This window comes from Aspergillus glaucus (assembly GCF_001890805.1).
Source record: "Aspergillus glaucus CBS 516.65 unplaced genomic scaffold ASPGLscaffold_22, whole genome shotgun sequence".
Lineage (NCBI taxonomy): Eukaryota > Fungi > Ascomycota > Eurotiomycetes > Eurotiales > Aspergillaceae > Aspergillus > Aspergillus glaucus.
Window position 1 is genome coordinate 129,313 of NW_019170474.1, and position 21,386 is coordinate 150,698.

The window sequence follows — 21,386 nt, forward strand, 5'->3', positions numbered from 1 at the left end:
GCGTCGCCACGCTTCTGCTTGTCGTCCTTAGGAGGGGGAGGAGCAGTGGTGTCCTTCGGGGGAGGAGCGTCACCGCGCTTCTCCTTGTTGTCCTCCGGCTTAGGAGGAGGGGGGACCTGAGTGTCCTTGGGGGCGGGAGGAGCATCGCCACGCTTGTTCTTATCACCGTCCTTGGGAGGAGGGACCTGGGTGTCCTTAGGAGGAGGGGGGACATCGCCACGCTTGTTCTTGTCGTCGGTGGGCTGAGGAGGAGGCACCTGAGTGTCCTTAGGAGGGGGAGGGATGTCGCCACGCTTGTCGTGCGGCACAGGGAGGTCAGTCGGAGCGCCAGGAGCAGGAGACTGGATGTCGGTAGGGCGAACACCCGGAGGGGCAGCGGACACAAGTCCGGCAACCATCATGGTAGAGAGAATGGCGGAGACCTTCATCTTGATAGATTGAGAAGTTCAATGGATTGAATAGAAGTGTGATTGTTCTGAGTGTTGTTGAGATTGGATTGATGATGAGAAGAAAGCACTTAGGCAGACCGGACAGCCCTCTTTATATCTTCATGACAGATGATAGATCTCAGTCTTGACTCCTATTCTGGCACCATCACACTTGCCCATGACGAGGCAGTATGTGACAGTTCGTGCAGTCGTCATCAGCGTTTCCAGGCTGAAGGCTGACGACGAACGATCGTCCGGAGACCATTGAAGAGCTAAAGTCATGGCATTACGAAAACAGTGGATCTCGATCTTGAGCACAATTTCTCCAGCCTTCGATTGGAACATCCGCTCCTATTCTTGTGACAGATATGTCGCCATTGGATCAATGTGGAGAGGGAGCTAAGCCTCGCCCTACGTGTCGTAGCGTCAATTTTGACGAAAGCTGTTGTCTTGCGTATTCCGGAGCACTTTGTGTTTCGAATATTGCATCTGAGCTGTATAATGCAATTGTCGAAACGTCCACCGGGGATCGCGCGAGCATCACCAATAATGAGCGATTCTTCCATCAGCATTTTCGAGAACGCGAGGCCTGGTTCCCAATTGGGCATAGGTTAAGGACCTAAATTTAGCTTTACGTAGCGGCAACGAAGCTTAAATTCTTGGCATGCCGATCACCTGCTGACACATCGGAACTCGTGAAACTTCCGCTTCCGAGATATCAGATACACCACACTCACACACTGCACGGAGAGATCGACAACTGTTTGCGCAGCCGCCTCGATTGTAGCTGCCTGGACGGCCGATGTGGACATGGCCAGGCCCGAAAGAGTGAGAAGGATTTCCTACCGCTCAAATATGGGGTAAGCTTGGAAATGATAGCCACTGGTTGGGGAACTCGTGGCACTGCTAGTTGACTGATTTGCTAATACTCATCCAGAAAACAGATAATAGCGGTCTTTCTATATCAAAGTGTCATTAAATCATCATCATCATCATCATCATCATCATCATATGTTTTTGGCCTCTACTTGATATGAAAGCCTTGGAAGGATCCTTTCTCCGGAACTCGAATCCCGCTTACTATTCCTACCCCATAAAACAATCAAATGCCTGGTACTAACAAACAGCTACGGATGCCAAGTCGAAATTGGCGTGAGACTAATTAAAGTACCGGCGTCGTCGTCACTAGCGTACACTCAACAGGAAAGTTTAAAAAAAAAACACCGCTGAGCCATGTGCTAGACACCGGCATTTAACCGAATAAGATCCGGAGCTCATCACGCTATCTTTATCCGTGCAGATCTTAATATCGCAGGCACAGGGCTGGCTCTTACAATGCTAATTGAGTACCTTGTTGCTCGATCAGGAGATGGGTTGTCGAAGCAGCGCCACAAAGATACACTTGGCATTCCGGAGAAAAGGAGAAGGCCAAGAATAAGCACTGTTCACGTTCGACAGCCAACCGTTTGCACGAGTAGCGCCAAGTCATGGCTAGCCTCTCAACATATTTAGCTTCTGTCAATGCTGGCTTTGGTTCCTCGCAGAATGCGTTGAGGACTCGAGAATCAGGCTGATGATGCTACATTATGGCATTCCATTCCATGATCAAAACATTCTCGCACTTCCAGCTGCGCTGTTATTCGTAGTAAAGGCTTAAATGACTTTGCGAGAATCATCGAAGATTCCAACTGTGTGCTCTTGCGATCAACTCGCTTCATGGTATTTTAGGAGGGTGAAGAGAATCCCATCTCCGTTTGCTTTAGGCTTGCTAGCATGATGTACATAACATATAATTTGAATGATAGAACTTGACTACTGTGTCTGTTGATTTTCCTCGATTTGTTAAGATAACGCTCACATCGTGTCGAGATGACTTGCAACATTTGAACTCGTACAGTACAAACGAAACTTCCAAGTCAAATTTCCTAGCCAATATAACAAGGTATTCATGCATAAATAACATTAGAGCTTTGAAGTCAAGTCTACATGTGAAGGAAGCGCCACCTTTCACTATGCATAATTAATGTGTTACCATTTATATATCGGTTCCCGAGCATGATGAACGGATAGTAATCCTTTTAGCCCAGCGATATATATATATATTCAAGGTGGTGGGTATAACAACCAAGTCAACATGAAACGACATCGCTACCATTTTGTACCTACCACTCATTCTTGATTAGTATCTGGAGAAGTTGATTTTATTTACCCATGATAATCGACCTCGGCTAGAAATATCTACCATCATGCCACTTCCCGAGTTCATTTGGAGCTCATGGTTTTCCAAATTCCAAGAAACACGCGCAGTTTAGACCTATCTGCATTGCATGATCCACTAGAGTGTCTTTTCCATCATCGATACTCATGACAATTTCAATTCGCCACGGCCGATCAATTGGCCTCGATTTCTGATGGGGTTTATGCTGCATTTTCTGTCTCAATACCCGGTTTGTATCGCGGGAAAAATGTCTATGCCTTCCTCCTCGTCCAAATGTTACGTGGCTGCATTAGAGTAATCAATAAATCAATATTATGTATGTTTCTACGTTCCCCTATACCAACGACTAAAGCCTAGGACCGCTACCAACATAATCATTCTATCAACATCCTTCCGCTAAAACACTTCCTTTTTCTCAATCCCTCCCAACATCATACACAAAAAAAAAAAAAAAAAAAAGAGTCACAAAGTACTAGTGCTAATGTCGATCGCGCAAGCAGCACCAATGACCTGCGATGCTTCCATCAGCCTCTTCAAGAACGCGAAAGCCTGGTTTCCAATTCAGGAAATTCAGCAGGACGCAGCGTCAACGAAGCTTATTTTCTCATGCCGATCACTTGCTGATACATCGAAACTTGCCAAAGTTGCGACATCAGAGGCCTCGTAATGGGTGAGATGTCAAACCTACACAAGAGGTACAACGATGTCTAGCCCTGCACGGAGTACCGTACCTTGAACAAACAATCCTCTGCCATTTGCTAACTATCAATGACAAGAAACAAACGGGCTCCACTATAGGGTGCCAAGTCGGCACTGGCATCTACCGACATCCCATCACTACACTAGTACTAGTTCATAGCAGTACTCCGTACTTTACTCATACCAAGAGCCTCATCTCAACACCTCCAGTGGCCATGTAACTGACACCAGCAAATAGTTCACCTATCAATATCCAAACCTCGTTACTCTATCTCCATCCCATGCAGATCCAAATATCGCAGATTGCACAGGGCTGGTTCCTACAATGTTCCTTGCTCAATCGGGAGACGAGCAGCACCATAAGGATACATACGGAGTACTATGTAGTACACTTGGCATTCCGGATAAAAGGAGAAGTTTAGAATGAGGTCAGAGTTGGTTGCGTGAGTGCAGCCAAGTCCCGCTAGTTTCTGGGGCAAGTCCGGCCATATTCGGCTTTGGTTCTTCGGAGGACGCGTTGGGGAGTCGAGGATCAGGCTGGAGGTGTTATGGTAATGGAATTGCTGTCCATGATATGATTGATTGAAACATTCCCGTATCCTCTTGGCCGGGCTGTTCATTCGTAGTAAAGGCTCGAAAAGGACCTTGGAAAAATCATTAGTCCAACACTTTGCGTCCATTATTGCCGAGATGTGACATACACCGTTTCGTTTAATTTCCCTAATCAGCCTCTATAATACAGCACAATTAAGACTTCCAGGTCTGACACAACAAGGTACTGCTATGCATAATTGAGGAATTGGACCAATCGGCCTGCCTCAAAGTACGCATACGTACTACATAGGCTGTATGTATGCAATTCCCTGACATGAATTGTCTCAGTTAACATTGAAGCCTTGGAGACTCAAGTCAACATACAAGTAAACTGTCATTGCTACCGTGTGGCTGTGCCTGCTGAGTTGGGACTGTCGATCTGGGCTCGATTCTCGATGGAAACCATCTTGTTACGTGATGCATTGGGATAATCAATACCATGTCATAATTCATTCATTCAGACTATCTTAAGATTTGACCAACATCAACGACTAAAGCCTAGGACTGCTTAACCAACATCAGAATCATTCTATCATTTTTGCTTGCTATATCTCTCAAGACAATCCCTCCATCATAAAAGTACACACAATGAGAAAGAAAGAATATCACCCACTAAGCAGCCAAAAACTTCGCCGCATGCTCAACATGGTCATCCGCAAACGAAGCCATCGTATAATAACTGTGATCGTAATCAGGCTGGTACCGCACATTCACGCCCTGAATGCCAGCCTCCGACACAGCCTTTTCGAAGTTCTCGGGGAGAAGCTGGCCTTGTTTGTAGAAGTTGTCGCCGGTTCCCTTCGTTTATTAGCATTGTCTTTTTAACAACGAGGAAGGGGATTGGTAAGGGGGGCAAAGGGAACGTACGACATCAACCAACGCATTCAACGGACCAGACCACTTCTTCACAAGCTCAGTGGCATCATGCTCCTTCCACTTGGCCTGCTGGTCGTCGCCAAAGTACCCGTTGAACGCCTTCTGGCCCCACGGGCAGTTAATCGGGTTCGAGACGGGAGCGAACGCGGAGACGGATTTGTATTTGCCGGGGTTGCGCAGGAACTATTCATTACATCCCCATGTTAGCGTCTCTTCCTCCCCCCCAAATCTCAATAACACAGGACCGAGGTGAAAGGCATACCAAAGTAAGAGCCCCATGCCCCCCCATACTATGCCCCGTAATGCTAACCCGCCCCTCATCGATCTGCTGGAACGCCGCAAACACAGTCTTGGGCAGTTCCTCGGTAACGTAGGTGTACATGTTGTAGCCGTTGTTGTAGGGCGCCTTGGTAGCGTCGACGTAGAAGCCGGCGCCGGAGCCGAAGTCGTATGCGTCGTTTTCGCCTTCGATGTTTAGGCCGCCTTCACACAATCATTCATATTAGTATCAGGGTTCGTTTACTTTGAGCCGAGGACCATGGTGGTAAGGGAAGGGGGAAGGGAACGCACGAGGACTCGTATCCGGATACAACACCGCAATCCCATGCTTACTAGCACCATGCTGGAAGAAGCCCTTCTCAGAGCAATTATCCGCGGTACACGTCAAGCCAGACAAGTAAATCAGGAGCGGGATTTTCTGCGACGACTGGGCTTGCGGGGGGAGGAAGAGGTTGAAGTTCATTTCGCATTTTGTGGAGGTCGCATCGTGGCTGAGTTTGAGCAGTTTGCCGCCGAAGGAGGCGATTGTTGCTTTGGTTGTGACGGACATTTTCACTGCCAATTGTATGTAGGCTGAGTAGATTGTAGGTTGAGTGGTGCAATTGAGGATGGTGCGGGTGGAATAAATAATGACGGATGAGGGGAAGCCATGAGGGGCAGCGGTTATATAAGATAACTCGATTGAGCAATATTTCCCGCGCTCTGCGGAGAGGATTATTACCTTGTAGGATATGACAGGATAAAGAACTACCATTTGAAGAAAAAGAAGTACATTATGCAGCTTCTCCAATTATGCAAAAATTACACTCGCCATGCATGTACCGATCCCACAACGCCATCCCAATCAGACCCCATAACACCATACAAAGCAAGTAAAGTCTACTCCAAAAACACAGAAGGAACACCATAAATAACCGGCGCAGCCCCATTCAAATACCTCAACACACACGCATCCCTCGACTGACAAACCGCCTCATCCAAAGCCACCGCACCACCCCTCGGGGACCGAGACCGAGACCGAGCCCGTCCCTTACTCTTCGAATCACCCTCACCCTGACCACCAATAAGACCCCATTTCTCAAACGTAGCCTGCGCAAACCGATCAATGTCCTTGTCGGTCACGTCCCAGAGCGTCGCTACGAGTGCCGGACTACCGGCTTGTAGGTAGTTCATTGGTGTGCCGTATGGTTCGTACTCGCCGGCTTCGGTCAGGGTGCCGCTGCTGCAGCCCATTAGGAAGGCGACTGCGCAGCGGTCGAGACGCTTGATGGTTCGGCCGCGGATGTATTGGGCGCCGCTGCCGTGGCCGAAGTAGAGGAATAGGCTCTTGGTTTCGAGGGCTTCGCGGAATTCGTCTTCGGATGGTTGGCGGTTGACGATTCCGTTCCAGCGGTCCATGCGACTGAGGTCGGTTTCGAAGGTTGCTTGCGTTGTTTGCAAGTCACCTGTGGGATTGAGGATGTAGGTACCGTTCTTGCGGTCAATAGCCAGTCGAGAACTGTCACCCTGCTCGTTTCGGAATCGGACAATACGGTCACGCAGACACTCCAACGATGGTACACGACAAACAGGCGATCCCTTCAGACAAGGAAGCGACTCCCACGGGAACAGGTGGAGAGCCTTATCGAGAACCAGGACAGTGTGATTAGTTTGCGGGTTGACCGACTCGTTCCGCACAGTATCGTGGTAGCCCCTCAGAGCATCAAGCGTTTCCACAACCATCATATCAAAGTCAATCTCGTCATAGGCGTTGCGCTCTCCCTGGAACTGCAGGATATCGACCACGAAGTAAAGAAGATCCATCAATGTCTCTTCCGGGTCCTCATGCTCCTCTAGATCCTTAATCCCAGTAAACAACTCAAGCACGTTACGGTGAAGCGTCAACTTCGGACCCGTTGTCGACCGACCACCCTTCTGGCGCGATGGAAGATGCTTGTCGAGGACGTTATGGAACGAGCTGGCAAACCGTGACAATGCATCACCCTCTCTCGCCACAGGCGAGAAGATACCCTTGAATCCACCGAACCAGACATTCTCAACATTCTGCAGCAAGGTCTCCATCCGACGGTCAAGCGCTTCGCGGTTCTTCCACCACTGCTTTTTCATCTGCTTGTCGACTTGAGCCTTCGCAGCATGCGCACTCTCGTTGGCCAGTTTTATTAATTCTTGCATCTCTTCCCGACCGTCTTCGAAGGTAAACTGCCCCTCGTCATCCTCGTCCGAGTTTCCTCTCTTCAGTGGAAGACGCAACAGGAATGGTGTTTGGCCCTTGCGTAGACGTGAAACGACGAATTCCGTACAGTCCGCACTCAACGATAGTGAAAGAACGTTCCAGCTATCGGGCAAAATGTCGACATATTCTTTCGTAAAGTTCGAGCAGAGATCATCCTCGAGATCCACCGGCGACGACAGAGACATTGACGGCCATAGCAGCGGGTCGTTGGCGTCTGCCAGATGTTTGTCGAGATCAATCGCCACGCGCTCACGGTTGAAGGCGCCAATACGACCAATTTCTGGACTTGTCAGCATAATTCACTGTTTGAAGTGAGCTGAAGGGGCTTACCATTAACATTAGCCGGCGCCTGAGACCACGGCGTCGAACAACCAGGTGCAGTAGTCTGCGACAGCATAGAAATCCGACTCATCAACCTCGAAGCCGCATGACTGTCAAGCGTAGATCCAAGCGTCGTAGCAGTACCGAAGATATTGTTGAGACACTCGCCTGCCTTGGACAACATATCGGCAAAGTCCTCACTAGCTTTCGGGGTCTTGGAGCGCGTGCCTCGGGCGGGTGCTCGTGTTTTGCGTACGGTGAGTGGCTTGGCGGAAGGCGCAGGGGGTTCCTCGGTATTCTTCTTCGGTGACTCGAGTGATGGGAGGGAGATGGTCGACTCTGGAAGCACACAGTATACCGCATGGGTAGCGAAATGGCGAATGGCATCGGCGAGTAGGTGCTCACTTTCTCCGATGTGCAGCGAGATCTGGCTATCCCGAGAAAGAGCATACTGTCGTGCGTCGCTGAGCAAGTTCGTCGCGTTGTCGAAGTCGCGCAGTGCTCGTGAGCAGTCGGCCTGGTGTCTAAGGAGGTCCGTTCGCAGTTGCAAGAGAGACTTCGATTCCACGGTAGACGGTTCCACGGTGGGATTCGAGGTCTTCCTAGAAGTAGTCCGTGCAGACGAGGATACTGCACGTGTGCTCCGCGTGGTAGTAGTTGCCGGCTGTCTCGTCCTCCGTGTACCAGTAGCGCTCCGAATGCGCAACTTATCCATCTTATCCTCCAGATCCGCAACAGCCGTCGGCGAAGTCTCCGTCTCGGAAAGAATGACCTCAGACATAATCTTATCAGCCTCAAGAAGCGCACGATGCTCCTCGCGGTACTGGCCCATTGCCCGATGGAGAGAAGCAAGACCCATTTGCAGTGAGACAAGCTCAATACTGCTGTCCAGCTGCTTCGCCAACGTTGCAGCAGAGTCCAGGAGCTGCTGTCCCTCCGATGCACGTCCACCATAGATCCAGTGAGATCCAAGCTGCGTTTGAGAAGCGACCAGACGGACATTAGCATTGAGCGTCTTGTTGACCTTGAGCGCTTGCTCTCCGTAGTAGATCGCATCTTGGAAAAGACCGTGGTGTGCGGACAGACTCGCGAGATTCAGTAGAGAGGTATGGTGAGAGCCAACGTGAGGCCAGAATGGCGCTCCCTGGAAATAGCTGACAGACGGCTCCGTCGAAATTGCTTGTGAGACATCGAGCTTCGCGACTCCTTCGACAACACTATCAATCTCGGTACTGCTGCTTGCTTGCAAGGCCTTGCCCTGCTTCCGTTGAGCAAGCTTCTCAATCTTAGCCCAGATGCGACAGTTCAGTCTCACAGACAGTTTGGCGAAGAATAATGCGTGCGTAATAGATCCCTGGGCAAAGGAAAGCCGCGAGTTGATGAATGCCGCATCCGCGACCAAACGCTCCCAGGCAATCTTCGAAAGAACAGAGCAGTTATTAAGGTCCTGCTGTTTCTGGTTCTTCTCATAGAGCGTCCTGGCTGTCGCGAGGATACCAGCAGCTTTCTCAATCTCTCCGGTCTCAAGAAGATACTCCCCTCGAGCCAACTTATACGATAGATTTGCCAGACAAGAGACCTCGTTGTTACGCAGACACTGGTCCGCACGGATAAGTAAACCACTAGCCTTCTTGCAGTGTCCAAGTCGACAGTACTGCAGCACCAGTCGCGAGAGAACGACGATCGCTTCGGAAAAGTCGCCTGATTCTTGCAATTCTGTCACGCGCAGGACCAGTTCCAGCGCGGAGAGCTGCACTTTCCATAGTCCGTGGATCTCGGTATAATCGACAATAGCCTTGAGTTGAAGAATCCAGTAATCGACATCGATGACGCGCGACCCAAGCGAGTTCCAATCAGGGCAGTCTGCCACCATGGAGCTCCACGACGAAATGATCTGGTTAAGCTCGAAGGGTTGCAGATTGCCTTGGTGAAGTCGAACGGTGAGCTGTAGGGCGTTCCGAATGTGTGTCGCATAAGCGGACAGCTTATAGTCGTTACCAAAGGACCCATCCTCGTTGAAATCGGCACACTCGTCGACAATATTCCCAAGCACCTCAGGTTCCAAAGCACTCGGACGTTCAAGCAGGAATCGCATAGCGCACAGCATAGCCCGCATACGGCGAATGGGGTAGGTTGCGCAGGAGTAGATGTCAAGAAGCTTAGAGACAACAGAGCTGAATGTGCCGCGGAAGACCTCATCACTGTAAGCATGCGCATGCAGCTCGGTAAGAAGGCCCATCTGCCATTCGAGAACAAGTCCTTGTTGCTCTAGCCCCAACTCCTCATTATCGAACACTTGCGATTCCGAGTTCTTGTTCCGCAGCTTCATTCTCATATACCCCGAGATAGCACGACCGAGCATGAAACCACCGGACTTGGGATCTTGAGAAGCGCGATGCGGATAGTTCCCGGCAGCATCAACAGCAACTTGTTCCAGAGCGCCGGCGTCGATGTGTTCGCTAATGGACTGACAAAAAGCCTTGTCGGATTCGGCTCCCATATTCCCATCCATGTACAGATGCGCAAGTCTCTCGTACTTGAGAGCCGCAAATCCAGTATTCCGCTGCGAAGACGAGCACCCAGAAATCAGACTTGTCGAATGTTTCAAAAGTGGCACAAGCGAACGGTAGTCCTTCCCACACTCCTTTTCCTTAATGTATCGAGACCAGAACAGATTCGACAACTTCACAAGTCCCATGCCGCTATCAGAGTCCGAGTTCTTCGATGCGATTCCGATAGTCATGAGAAGGCGCTGACAATCGACCAGAATCGAAAGCATGTCGTCCCACGGCGGGCTCTGCGACATAACTGACAGTTTACCCATGGCAACTGCTGAATCGATAGCTGCCAGGATGATGTTCTTGCATGCAGTGACCCGCTTCTCGAATGTCTCGTGTTCCTTCGGGTCGCTGTCTTCGGAGGGTTGACGTCCAACGTAGCGGCGCAGGAATCGTAGAAAGCCGTAGAGGTATTCGCGTATCCGATCCGGAATGTCGTCTGGCACACTCTTGCCCTTATCCTTGGTGACTGCGTCTCCTAGCCAAGCCATTGAGATCTTCTTCAGCTTCGCTGCCTCCACCAAAAGTTCGTCCAAGTCGCCGGCGCTGCCCTTGAGCTGCAAGGCCAGTGCTGCCGAGGCGTCTGATACAGCACCTGCGATTTCACCGTGGGCAGACTTCGAAGACTTGATGCGCTGAAATTGAAGCGATGCAATCTTGCAGCGCACCGTAGCCAAAGAAAGACACTGTCCCTCTGACAGGGGGTTAACAGCCTCTGTGAACAGTTTCAAAGCTTCCTCCACGCACTCTGCGTCCTGAGCAAGCTGCCCCAGAATCGTTGCAATTCGCGCCACGGAATGGAGTTGCGTGGTGGACGATTTCCGTTCCGGCTTCGCAATGGCGGACTGAAGTCGAACGATTGTTTTGTATAACACGGCGAACTCGGATTTCTCGATTCCCTTGTTGTGGTGGGCGAAACTTGCGAGGTAGCGTGATAACGGGTCCCAGAGCTCTTTTCCTTCGTCGCAGATGTGGCCGGACAGTTTCCATCCCATACTTCGCATCTCCATGGACAGCAGCTGCAGAGTGAGAGTTGTGATCGGTCGTAAACGGTCCTTCGTATCGTCGGTTTGCTGGGCGGAGGCCATGGAAAGAACGGTGTTTGATAATAACTGCAACTGAAGCGCAGCCTTGTCCTTGGTAAGACTCCCAGCCTCCACCGCAGCCATAATCGCCATACCCGGACTACTCGAGTCAGACAATTGCATTGCCGAACAAACCTTCTGCGTAGTCGCCGGTCGTTTCTCAGCGGCAAGTAACCGCAGCGCATTCGATTGAAACGTAATGAGCAGCCCAAGCACGGCTTTCGCATTCCCAAAATTCGCAAAACTAAGCAGATCCGACATCCGCTCTTTCGCCTCTTCCTCCTGCGCAGTCGTCTTCCTCGCCCCGCCCGCAGTCTTTTTCGACCCAACACTATCCAGATAACTCTGTATCCTCCTCTTCAGCGCCCGCAGCTCCTTATACGCCAACTCATTCAGACCAAGAGACAAGTACCTCCCCGCAAGCACACAAGCCCCCTGTTCAAGCTGCGTGTTCAACCCCTGCTCATCCTGCCCTTGTTCGCTCTTCAGCGATCGTAAACACGACAGCGCTGACCGTGCACATTCTGCTACTGAGAGCAATCCCTGGTCTACTGCGGTAGCGTCGGGTTGTGTGTATTTCGATAATCTCGACTTTTTCGGCGATCGACCAGCGTTATTCGGCGAAGTGAGTTGAAGGGGTGTCGAGGGGGGTCGGGGGTCGTTCTGGCGTTTCGAAGAGGATAGTTTAACTGCATCTGACAACGTCTTTAACGTGGTATTAAACACCTCAGTAGCAAGCACGAGCTGCTCATGAGCTGATAACCGCGCCTCCACATTCAGTGTTGTTGTTGTTTTCGTAGCCCGGGATGTCGCTCTGCCGCGAGTCGCACTCGTTGTCGTTTCTTTCGTACTCCGTCCTGCCCGTCTCGATGTAGCACTGCCATCTGTCTCTGTCGCTTTCGATCCACCCCGAAACAGACCCTGGAGAGAGAGCAGTGTAGCGTTCGAGCAAGTCGCTGTTGACCGGACGGCGAGCTTCACCGATTCCACGGAGGAATCGGAGGGGAAAGTTGTTACCGCCATTATATTAGTTAGTATATAAGGATTAGACGGGTCGTATGGCCATTCGCATAGAATATTAAGGCAGGAGGAGATGTGGATGTAATCAATCACGGGTCTATCACTGCAAGACGACTCCCTCCGCCGCCAAGACGAGACACAAACGCTGTTGTCGCGGTAACACACCGCGCTATACCCGATCTGGACCGGGGGTAGTCTCCGATGCTCCGATCGTGCGGCAGTTTCAATATGAATTCATCGTTGAAAGATTCAATTCCCCAATAATAAAACACACACGACAATGGCTCTCAATACGCAATTCGCAAGACTTCCCCTTCGATCCCTCCGCCATGCCCATACCCCAATCCTCCGCAACAGGCTCCTCGCCCGCCCAACAATCCAAATCCGCCCCCGCTCAACCTACACATCCGAATCCATGCCACGCATAGCCCAAACCTCCGTCTGGACGTCCATGATCCCACCCTTCATCCGGCGCCTCGCCCGCGGCGGCGGCAAATCCGATGCCCCCGAATCCAAAGAATGGAACCCAGCCAGCTTCTACATAATCATCTTCATCCTAATCGGCTCGCAGGCCATCCGGATGATGATGCTAAAGAAAGATTACGCGGCGTATACGAGGTCCACGGATGCGAAGATTGGGTTGTTGAGGGAGGTTATTGAGAGGGTGAAGAGGGGGGAGGCTGTTGATGTAGAGAAGTTGTTGGGGTCTGGGGATGCGGCGAAGGAGAGGGAGTGGGAGGAGGTGTTGCGGGAGATTGAGGATGAGGATTCGTTGTGGCATCAGAGAGTTTCTGCGAAACAGGCTGGACAAGCTGAACAAGAGCAGCGAGGGGGTGTTGATGCGCCGAAGGAACCGGTTATTCCTGCTGAGGGGGAGGGGAATACGGAGCCTCCGAAGGATGGCAGTTCGAGACGGAAGTTGAATTTCTTCTAGGAGATTCAACCTCTTGGACCTGTACAACAATTTACCGCATAGACTCCCTCGATAGGCAGTTGAAGATTAGCAAGGTAAGTACTTGCACATCATTCTTGGGGCATACATAGTTAACAATCAGCCCAGGTGATGTACGATTATCGTGATATGATGTTGCATACGCTCAGCCCTCCCTCAATAAAAACATTTACTCTACTGTATATATCCTCGATACCCAAATCAATCTATTTCCATTTATTCAATCCATTGAAGTGAAATCTCAAAAGAACGTACAACTTAAGCCCAAACACTTCCCTTCATCCCCTCAAATATATAAAAGAAACCGAAACAAAACGAAACAAAAAAAAAAAAAAAACATCACACCATATCAAACGACATCATCGCAGCGGATCTACCAGTCGATTGCTCGCGCTATAACTCTATTGTCGTCGTTCATCGAACTAAAGCCCTGCCCTGCCCTCGATATCATTGGGATTTGATGAAGTGCGTTTACATGATCTCACAGCCACCGCCGGGAGAAGCTATCATCACAAACATATTAGCATCATTCCTTTTCAATCAATATCAAACATAACCAGAAGGAGAAAAGAAAGGGAAAGGATGTTGGGGAAGGAAGAACTAACCCTTCATAACACTGCACCCACCACCAGGCGAAGCCTTCATAACATTGCATCCACCGCCAGGAGAAGCTTTCATGAGAACGCAGCCACCGCCGGGAGAAGCCTTCATAACATTGCAGCCACCGCCGGGGGAAGCTATCACAAACATCATATTAGTATCATTCAAGCGCATGACCTAAAATAGGACGATGGCAGAAGGGGATGGGACTCACCCTTGCGGACACCGGAGTTCTTAGCAGACATTTTGTAGATTGGTAGATTGGTTAAGCGTGAGCTTGAAAGTAGAGTTGTAGTAGAGTTGTTTGGAGGAGATGATTGTTGATGATGATGAGAGAGAGTATTGAGTTGGGATTCGAGGGGGCTTTTATGTGCTTCGTCTGTCTCTGTCATCGTTCATGGACGGAGGTAGAGGGAGGGAAGGATAATGGATTCTCGTTTCCATTCCCATTCTTTCTCTCGTTCTCAATCTCATCCCATTCTCAATCTCAAAGTGAATCCAAGATAGACGAGGACAATACTAAGCACCCCGATTCAACACCACCATCAACGAACCAGAAGAATGACTTGCATTGACACTACCTTACCCTACACTAACCCGAATAATACCGATCCAAATCCAAACTCCGATTCAACTGTAGAAAATAATATTGACATGCATACGGAGTACAACAATAACAAGTGGGCCCATTCACGCCGCTTGATATTGTTCTCGACACATAGTTGACGGGTCTCTTTTCTGCCGTGTCTTTGTTTGGTGGGAAGGTTTTGTGTTACTCGGTATTTGGAGATAAAGATTGTTTTTCTTCGAAGGGTCTAGGGCCGTTGGATTGTTTGTTTATGAATACCATGGCCAGGTGTGGTTAACGCCAAAGGGCTAATAAAGAAGGCCCGAAGATTGCCGTAACGACGCTAAGTAGAACAATAGTTCGGCTTTTGATAAAAATAACCAAACAAAGAATGCTTCATGTATCCGTACATCAAACAATAATAATCACCAACTATGATCATCCATAATATCCAATTCAATGCAATATACAACGAAAGAAATCGAGGTTGATCATCTAACAACAACCCTCCCCTCTAATCTATCTGCCTTTTGTTACACTAAGCAAATTGACATAGATGTCTGTACCATATGAACAGAAAAGAACAAAAAATCATGCAAACTTTACAGACCAAAAACCTCCAACAGCTGTAGTGGTGAAACTGAAACATGAGAAGTGAAAAGAAAAGAAATGAAGGATATACTCGTATCAACAACAAATGGAATGGGCATAAAAGCTGAGTCGTCGCTAAAAAGGAGAACGAGAACAAAGAGAGCGTGAGAAAGGAGTAAAAGGAAACGAGAGAAAGGGAAAGATCACTGCTTAGCCTGCAGGAACTTGGGCCACTGCTCCTTCTGCGGAAGCTTGACGCGACCAATGTTCTCGTCCAGATCCAAGAGGAGTTTCAATGCGTTCCGCGAGCGCAGATACGGCAAAGGTGCCTTGGCACCCTGCAATCCAACACCAGGCTCAACCTGTCCACTAGGCGAAGGCTCAGGCTGCGAACCAGGCATGGGGAGCCACTTTTGGAGGATTTCATAGGCGGCCAGGGTGAAACCGAATTGCGGCGAGGAACGGACGATACGGGCGGGACCGCCCTTGAAGAACGCGCCGAAACCTTCCTCCTTCAAGATATGTGATGCACAGTGGCGGAGGCCGGTGTAGCGGACTTCGCCCTTGCGGGCTTCGACTTGCAAACGGGTTTTGATGACGTCGCAGGGTGTTGTCAGGTAGGCAGCGGGCATACCGGCGATGGCACCGGCGGTGAGGAGCTGGACGACGCCGAGTCTGTGGGTTTGGGATTCGCCGAACATTTCGGATTTCAGGTGGGAGTAGGTGGGGAAGTAGATGGCGGAGAAGGGGACTGAATTGTTAGCAGGCTTTCTTTTTTTTTTTTTTTTTTTTTTTTTTAAGATTGGTAGGATAGCATACCATCACGGAGAAGACAAGCGCTGGCTCCCTTGTACAATCCCATCAATCCCAGGTTTTTGACAATCCAGAGAGCGGAGCGGCGAGGAGCGCCCTCGACGGACTTGGCGATTTCACCCTGAACCTGCAGGCGAATCTTGACAATCTCAAGGGGGTTGGTGAAGACCTAGTATTGTTAGTCGCAACTCAAGATCAGCATCAGGGATACTCACCACTTGACATCCTCCTGCCGAAGCACCAGCGAGAATCTCATGAGGGTACCAGATCCTGCCAGTGTCCTTGTCGGTAAAGTGATTCCGAACCAAATCATTCACAGTAAGCTTGATGGCCTTCTCCGGTGCAACACCAATCAGCTGAGGGACGACACCAGAGTACAAGCCGGTGAATCCTTCATTCCGGATGACCTTTCGTGCACAATCCAACGAGTTGTTGTACAGTCTCTCACCAACACGCGTCGAACGCTGGTTCTGCATACGGGTCTTGACCAGGTCAATGGGGTAAACCATGAACGCACCAAACGCACCCGCAAGACTGCCAAGCGCAAAGTGGTGCGCCGATTCCAGCACGCTGAACAGAATCGACTTGGTGTTCTCTGCGGCCTTTTGCGCAGTGGTCGAAGCAGCCTGACTAGCAACAGCGAGCGGGGTGCGCCATGATGCATCGACAACCTTGGCGAAATCCTTTTGGGCCAGCTGGCCGGATGGTGCGTCAAGACCGGCAAAATGGAACAGGATATCCGCCTCCATGGGGGTAAAGAGAGAGAAGCGCGTGGTACGGGCCGCCTCGTTCAGGAAGTCAGTGCGCGTGATCTTACCGTCATCGCTCTTGCGGGTTGCTTCGCGCACGATCAGGTCGATAATGTCCATTTCGCTCATGACGTTCTGGAAAGCGCGCACTGTCGCGTAGGAGATCTTGCTACCGTCGGAGACATTGCAAAGACTGGGCAGGTTTTCCAAAACGTAGTCGGACAGCTTGTGTCTGGACGTTTGGAGGATGATGCGCTGGAACTCATAAGGCTCAATGTATCCATCACCATCAGCGTCCATGACATGGAATGCTTGCCGAATGCGCTCTCCCTGCAATCCCCGCAACATCTGGGCGAATTGCGGGTAAGTCATTTCATGACGGCTCTTGCTCCTGCCCGTGTACAACGACGCCCATGCGGAGTTCCAGTCAAATGGAATGCTCTCCTGGGATCTCGTCTGACTGAACAAGCTCTCCACATTCTCCCACTTGACGGTACCCGTTCTCTCGATATCGAACAAACGGAAGGCAATCTCGTACTCGGCATCCGGCTTAGCGAGGAGGTTCTCGAACGTTGCCCAGTCGCCAAGGGTCAATCTACCGGCCTTTCGCGTATCGGCAACTTGAAAGAGGATAGAGTATTGATCCCGCTTAATCTTGTGCTACAAGACGAATTGGCTTATTAGCGATAAGGCACGATGGCGGGGGGAAGAAAAAGAAAAAGAAGAAAAAAAGAAAAAGAAAAAGCAAACAAGGGCTCACATAGTCTTCCTCCTTGGGGGCAATGGCATTGATGAAATCATCCTCGGTCATATACAGCTCGCCAGACTGGTCATCTTTGCGGGCATAGTGGTTGAAGTCGGCCTTGATGTGGTGCGAGAGCTGAAGCTCGTCGGAGCTGCCCACCAAGGATTGCTTGACAGCCTCTTTGACGCTGGACATGTTGTACTAGACCGATTGAGCCAGACGGAGCGGGATTCCTGAAGGGGTTCCAATGGGGATGCAGAGACAGCGGCTTTGATTGTCTCTTTCTGTCCTTTTTTCAGTGGACTGTACACTGGACCTGGGCTGAGATGGCAGGAATACAGAGAGAAAAGATGTGTGGAGAAAAAGGAAAATTAAACAAAAGAGGATTGGGGTGATATACGGTATTGTATTGTGTATGTATGGTATTGAAGTATGTATCAGGCACTAAGGACTCAGCTCAACCAACAAACAGCCTCATATCGTGATTAATATTTACTTCTTCTCCATGTTCATTCACCTCTTCAGCTTTGTACATTATTCTATTTTATTTTAATTCCCTTTTGCCTTCTCTACGAAGTACTGTACAGAGTAAACACTGGTCAGTCACCGCCCCCTAAATTACATACAATACAATACGGCAGATCGGAACAAGGGCCGATGCCTCAGTCAGGTTCTCCGCACAACAATGCGCATAATGAAGTAAACCTGGAAAGAACACATATGGAATACTACAAGTACTGTACTCTGTACCCTAGTCTTAAGGGTTGGTAGATGCTATGTACTCGATACACACTCTACTACATATATCTCATGTCTCTCTACTAAGTACAGAGTACTCTGTACACAGTCCTCGGAAGTGACTCATTTGACTATTCATATGAACAATTCACCTTAATAATCCCCGCCAGCCAGCTGACCGATATTCCATCTTTTTTTCCCTTCACATGACACCTTTCCACCAGTCACAGGGCACAGGTGTACTTTATCTATCGGCCCGATGTTCGTACAAACTCCGTTCCTGCTCGCTCCGTGTTCGGTGCGGGGCTGCGGGTCTGGAGATTTACTGGCACGGTGTACATTGTGCTCTTGGAGTTACTTTTCTGGGTAGCTGAGTATGGAGGGGAATTATTCATGTGTTATGTTGTATATGTACACATGTGCATCCCTTAAATGTCCGAGAAATAAAATATGTCGCGACGCTATTTTTAGTTAGTTAGGTTGAGTTTGTGCCTGATGTCTAAGGCAGTTCCTGTGCTTGGCCAACTTTCTATTTAACCGATGCATAGGGCTGGACTCGAGGACTACAGAGTATTATGTACAAGTATAGAGTAGAGCTTCTTATTTAGTGTATGGACAGGAGGCTGATTCAATCGTTGGACATTGCATTGCATCTTACTTCCCCATAGATATTGACTACATTCAGGTGCTCTGTATAACTAGTTAACTAGGTATATATCTCTAGAGCGTCTCGTCTACATACATTAAAGATATACCACCGAGTCAAACATCTCTCTCCTCCCTGTTCATTTTTCTTCTCCTTTCGAGAACTAACGACAACCCAAACATCTAAAGATGTTGTTATATTTGCGGGGTAGTAGATCGGATCGACCGATACAATGACATAACATGACAACATAATAGCCACTCGAGTATCTGGTTAATGCGTGATCGGAAGAAAAACCCAGACAATAGCCTCCATTCCCAATATCCCAATAATGCAAATGTGCCAAATGTGCCAAATGTGCCAAATGCACTGTGCTAACTCAATCCTGCAAGACATGACTCCGAGCAACACCAACCCTCTCTACCGACGACAACTCGAGAAATCCTCTCGATGATCCCCTCCCAGCCCTCCAACATGGCCATCTCATTTGCTCACGACTGGGTGATACTGTAAGTGACAAATGTGACACTGCACTGTGCTGCATCCCCCGGCGCTTACAGAACCGCCATCACTGGCCACCATTGGTTCTACGGTATTTCTCCTCTTTCGATCGACCCCTCCTACCAGAACCGACTCAACCAGAGACTTACCAGGCGACTATATAGCCGCGGAAGACCCCCTTCTACATATCTGGTCTCTTTCCTTCTTTTTCTTGTGTCAGACACTGTGTGTTTGGAATTGGTTATTTTCCTTCTTTTTTCTATTTTCGTCTTTGAGTGGTTCGTTTTGGCTGGTCCAAGCACCACTTGTTTTTTTTTTTTTTTTTTTTCGTTTGTGGCTTGACTCGGCACGCGTCAATAAAAAAAATAGAAAAAAACAACAACAACAACGCATACTTGCACATATTAATAGTATCTCGCGACACGCTGGCTGGAATTCGATTTTGTTGATCAAAATCAAAATCCTCACCGCATTCTTGCTTTATATCGATCAGCCCTACTTCATCTCAACCACTACATCACATCACATCCACTTCAATTCAATCACCTCCAATACAATAACACAAAACAAAACAACAAAATGTACGCCGCCCGTGCCGCAAAACCAAAGCTCTCCCTGAGCATCTCCGCCGCCCAAAACGCCCGCTCCTCCTTCCCCCTCAAATCTCCCAGCGCCGCCCCCCGCACCCCAATCTCGCCCGCCGCTCCTATCCCCAGCCCCGGTGCCGGTGCGAAGCGCTTCTCAACGCTGCAGCCATCCTACGCGTACGCCAACACTTGCTCATCCAAGAGTATTCTCAAGAAACAGCCTGGTCACGGGGCTGGCGCGGACAAGAGGATTAAGTTCAAGGGGACGCCGACTGTGCATTGCGTCACGCCGATTGAGAATAAGGAGGAGTATTATGGGTGTCATACGAGGATGGGGAGGGAGGAGAGGAGGTGGGTTGTTAGGGAGTGATTTGCTTGAGTTGAGTGATGGATATGACACGACAAGATAAGATGAGAAGATGAAGCGCGTCTTGACCGGATCTGGTCGATAGCTAGGGCTATTGAGAGACGGGTCGACCTTGATGGTCTGCAATCACGCCCGGCTCCGACGGACTCAGGTCTACGATACAACACTGTCGGAATAAGGTCTCGGATGGTCCTGTTGGATGGGCTATGTGTGTTAAGAGTGCTATTATGATCATGACGTGATGCCTTATGAACTTACCTAGCTGGAATCAATGCACTCATTATGGTTCCCAAGCGTCCTCTTTCCATAAATTTTAGAGTACCCCTGTAGATACTCTGTACTGTGTACTCCGTACTCGGGCTCATGCTATTTCACAACCTCAACCCCCCTCCACCAAATCAAACGTCGGAAACCCCCCCCCTATCAAAACTCCCACGAAACCTTTCTTCTCCCCTCTTCCTCCTAACATACCCCATAACCCCCCTCTACAACACTCCCCTAATCTACTACATTCCTCCCTAACACTTCTCCATCTCTACTAACCTCCAACGCCTCTTTCACCCACCCACCCCACACAGTTCCACCCCTGCACACCCTGCCTTATCGGCACTTTCCGCAGAAGCTCTTGCAGGCGTGGCGTATTATTCACTTTAGCAACCATAACCCGCACAAGCAGAATAGCAGCGTGACTGGGATCAGGCGGGGAAGCGGTTTCTTGGAAGTGCCATTGGGGGACCCCGGTGGGGGAGAGGGTTTCTTTGGCGTTGTAGCATGTTCCTGGTTCTGGTTGTGAGGTGGTTTTGGGTGTGTTGGAGGTGTTGGAGGGGAGTTTGGGTTTGGGGTGGATGTGGAGGGTCTAGTGGTAGCTGGTGTTTGTTAGCTTGGGTTTGATTGGGTTTGGTTGAATTGGGGGAGGGGGAGGGGAAGGGGAATGGACGTACATATCTTCTTTCCTGGGCATTTTGGGGGCGCCGCCGCGCGCGCGTAGAGGGGCGATGTAGAGGCGGTCTTTGTTTTTCATTGCGGTAGATAATAGAAATGACTCCTAGGTCATAATTGACGCCAAGAAACTTGCTGCAGTCTATACATATGCTTAATTATCCACTTAGGGTAACAGCGTGATGTTTCTGTGCTTTGGATGAAATGTCCGGGAGGAAGAAGATTGCTACGGAGACAATGATAGCGTCACATAACTTTGCCCCTTTTAGTGGTGGCTAG

The 21,386-nt window shown here is 49.7% G+C and overlaps 8 protein-coding genes across 8 annotated transcripts in view; 2 read left to right on the top strand and 6 right to left on the bottom strand.

The window, feature by feature from the left end:
• ASPGLDRAFT_84863 (uncharacterized protein) overlaps positions 1–451 on the bottom strand; it is a gene marked incomplete at its 3' end in the record, with an annotated part of 1,002 nt that extends 551 nt beyond the window's left edge. The window contains exon 1 of the mRNA XM_022550298.1: positions 117–451. Coding sequence (XP_022397385.1) covers positions 117–428 — 312 coding nt within the window. The 5' untranslated portion in view covers positions 429–451. The remainder of the gene's footprint in view (positions 1–116) is intronic.
• Positions 452–4,374: 3,923 nt separating this feature from the next.
• Positions 4,375–5,709, bottom strand: ASPGLDRAFT_51096 (S-formylglutathione hydrolase). The gene is made up of 4 exons (XM_022547457.1): positions 5,386–5,709; positions 5,078–5,298; positions 4,807–4,998; positions 4,375–4,737 (listed from the first exon to the last, which is right to left on the bottom strand). The coding sequence occupies exons 1-4, from the start codon at positions 5,642–5,644 to the stop codon at positions 4,552–4,554; spliced, it is 858 nt and encodes a 285-aa protein (XP_022397386.1). The 5' UTR covers positions 5,645–5,709; the 3' UTR covers positions 4,375–4,551.
• Positions 5,710–5,827: 118 nt separating this feature from the next.
• Positions 5,828–12,371, bottom strand: ASPGLDRAFT_60753 (C50 family peptidase). Its single transcript, XM_022548451.1, has 2 exons — positions 7,658–12,371; positions 5,828–7,607 (listed from the first exon to the last, which is right to left on the bottom strand). Exons 1-2 carry the CDS (start codon positions 12,312–12,314, stop codon positions 5,974–5,976), a joined length of 6,291 nt encoding a protein of 2,096 aa, XP_022397387.1. The 5' UTR covers positions 12,315–12,371; the 3' UTR covers positions 5,828–5,973.
• Positions 12,372–12,686: 315 nt separating this feature from the next.
• ASPGLDRAFT_51100 (DUF5321 domain-containing protein) lies at positions 12,687–13,406 on the top strand. The gene has a single exon (XM_022547458.1). It carries the CDS (start codon positions 12,727–12,729, stop codon positions 13,243–13,245), a length of 519 nt encoding a protein of 172 aa, XP_022397388.1. The 5' UTR covers positions 12,687–12,726; the 3' UTR covers positions 13,246–13,406.
• A 178-nt stretch (positions 13,407–13,584) lies between these two features.
• ASPGLDRAFT_51103 (uncharacterized protein) lies at positions 13,585–14,387 on the bottom strand. Its single transcript, XM_022547459.1, has 3 exons — positions 14,078–14,387; positions 13,869–14,000; positions 13,585–13,766 (listed from the first exon to the last, which is right to left on the bottom strand). Exons 1-3 carry the CDS (start codon positions 14,106–14,108, stop codon positions 13,735–13,737), a joined length of 195 nt encoding a protein of 64 aa, XP_022397389.1. The 5' UTR covers positions 14,109–14,387; the 3' UTR covers positions 13,585–13,734.
• Positions 14,388–15,225: 838 nt separating this feature from the next.
• On the bottom strand, positions 15,226–17,524 carry ASPGLDRAFT_134011 (citrin; the record flags this gene model as incomplete). Its single annotated transcript, XM_022541260.1, has 4 exons — positions 15,226–15,773; positions 15,842–16,004; positions 16,051–17,244; positions 17,345–17,524. 4 exons carry the CDS (start codon positions 17,522–17,524, stop codon positions 15,226–15,228), a joined length of 2,085 nt encoding a protein of 694 aa, XP_022397390.1.
• A 1,998-nt stretch (positions 17,525–19,522) lies between these two features.
• ASPGLDRAFT_51106 (uncharacterized protein) lies at positions 19,523–20,448 on the top strand. Its single transcript, XM_022547460.1, has one exon. The coding sequence runs from the start codon at positions 19,794–19,796 to the stop codon at positions 20,169–20,171; it is 378 nt and encodes a 125-aa protein (XP_022397391.1). The 5' UTR covers positions 19,523–19,793; the 3' UTR covers positions 20,172–20,448.
• A 258-nt stretch (positions 20,449–20,706) lies between these two features.
• On the bottom strand, positions 20,707–21,229 carry ASPGLDRAFT_60758 (uncharacterized protein; the record flags this gene model as incomplete). Its single annotated transcript, XM_022548452.1, has 2 exons — positions 21,106–21,229; positions 20,707–21,024 (listed from the first exon to the last, which is right to left on the bottom strand). Exons 1-2 carry the CDS (start codon positions 21,187–21,189, stop codon positions 20,707–20,709), a joined length of 402 nt encoding a protein of 133 aa, XP_022397392.1. The 5' UTR covers positions 21,190–21,229.
• Between the last annotated feature and the right edge of the window lie 157 nt (positions 21,230–21,386).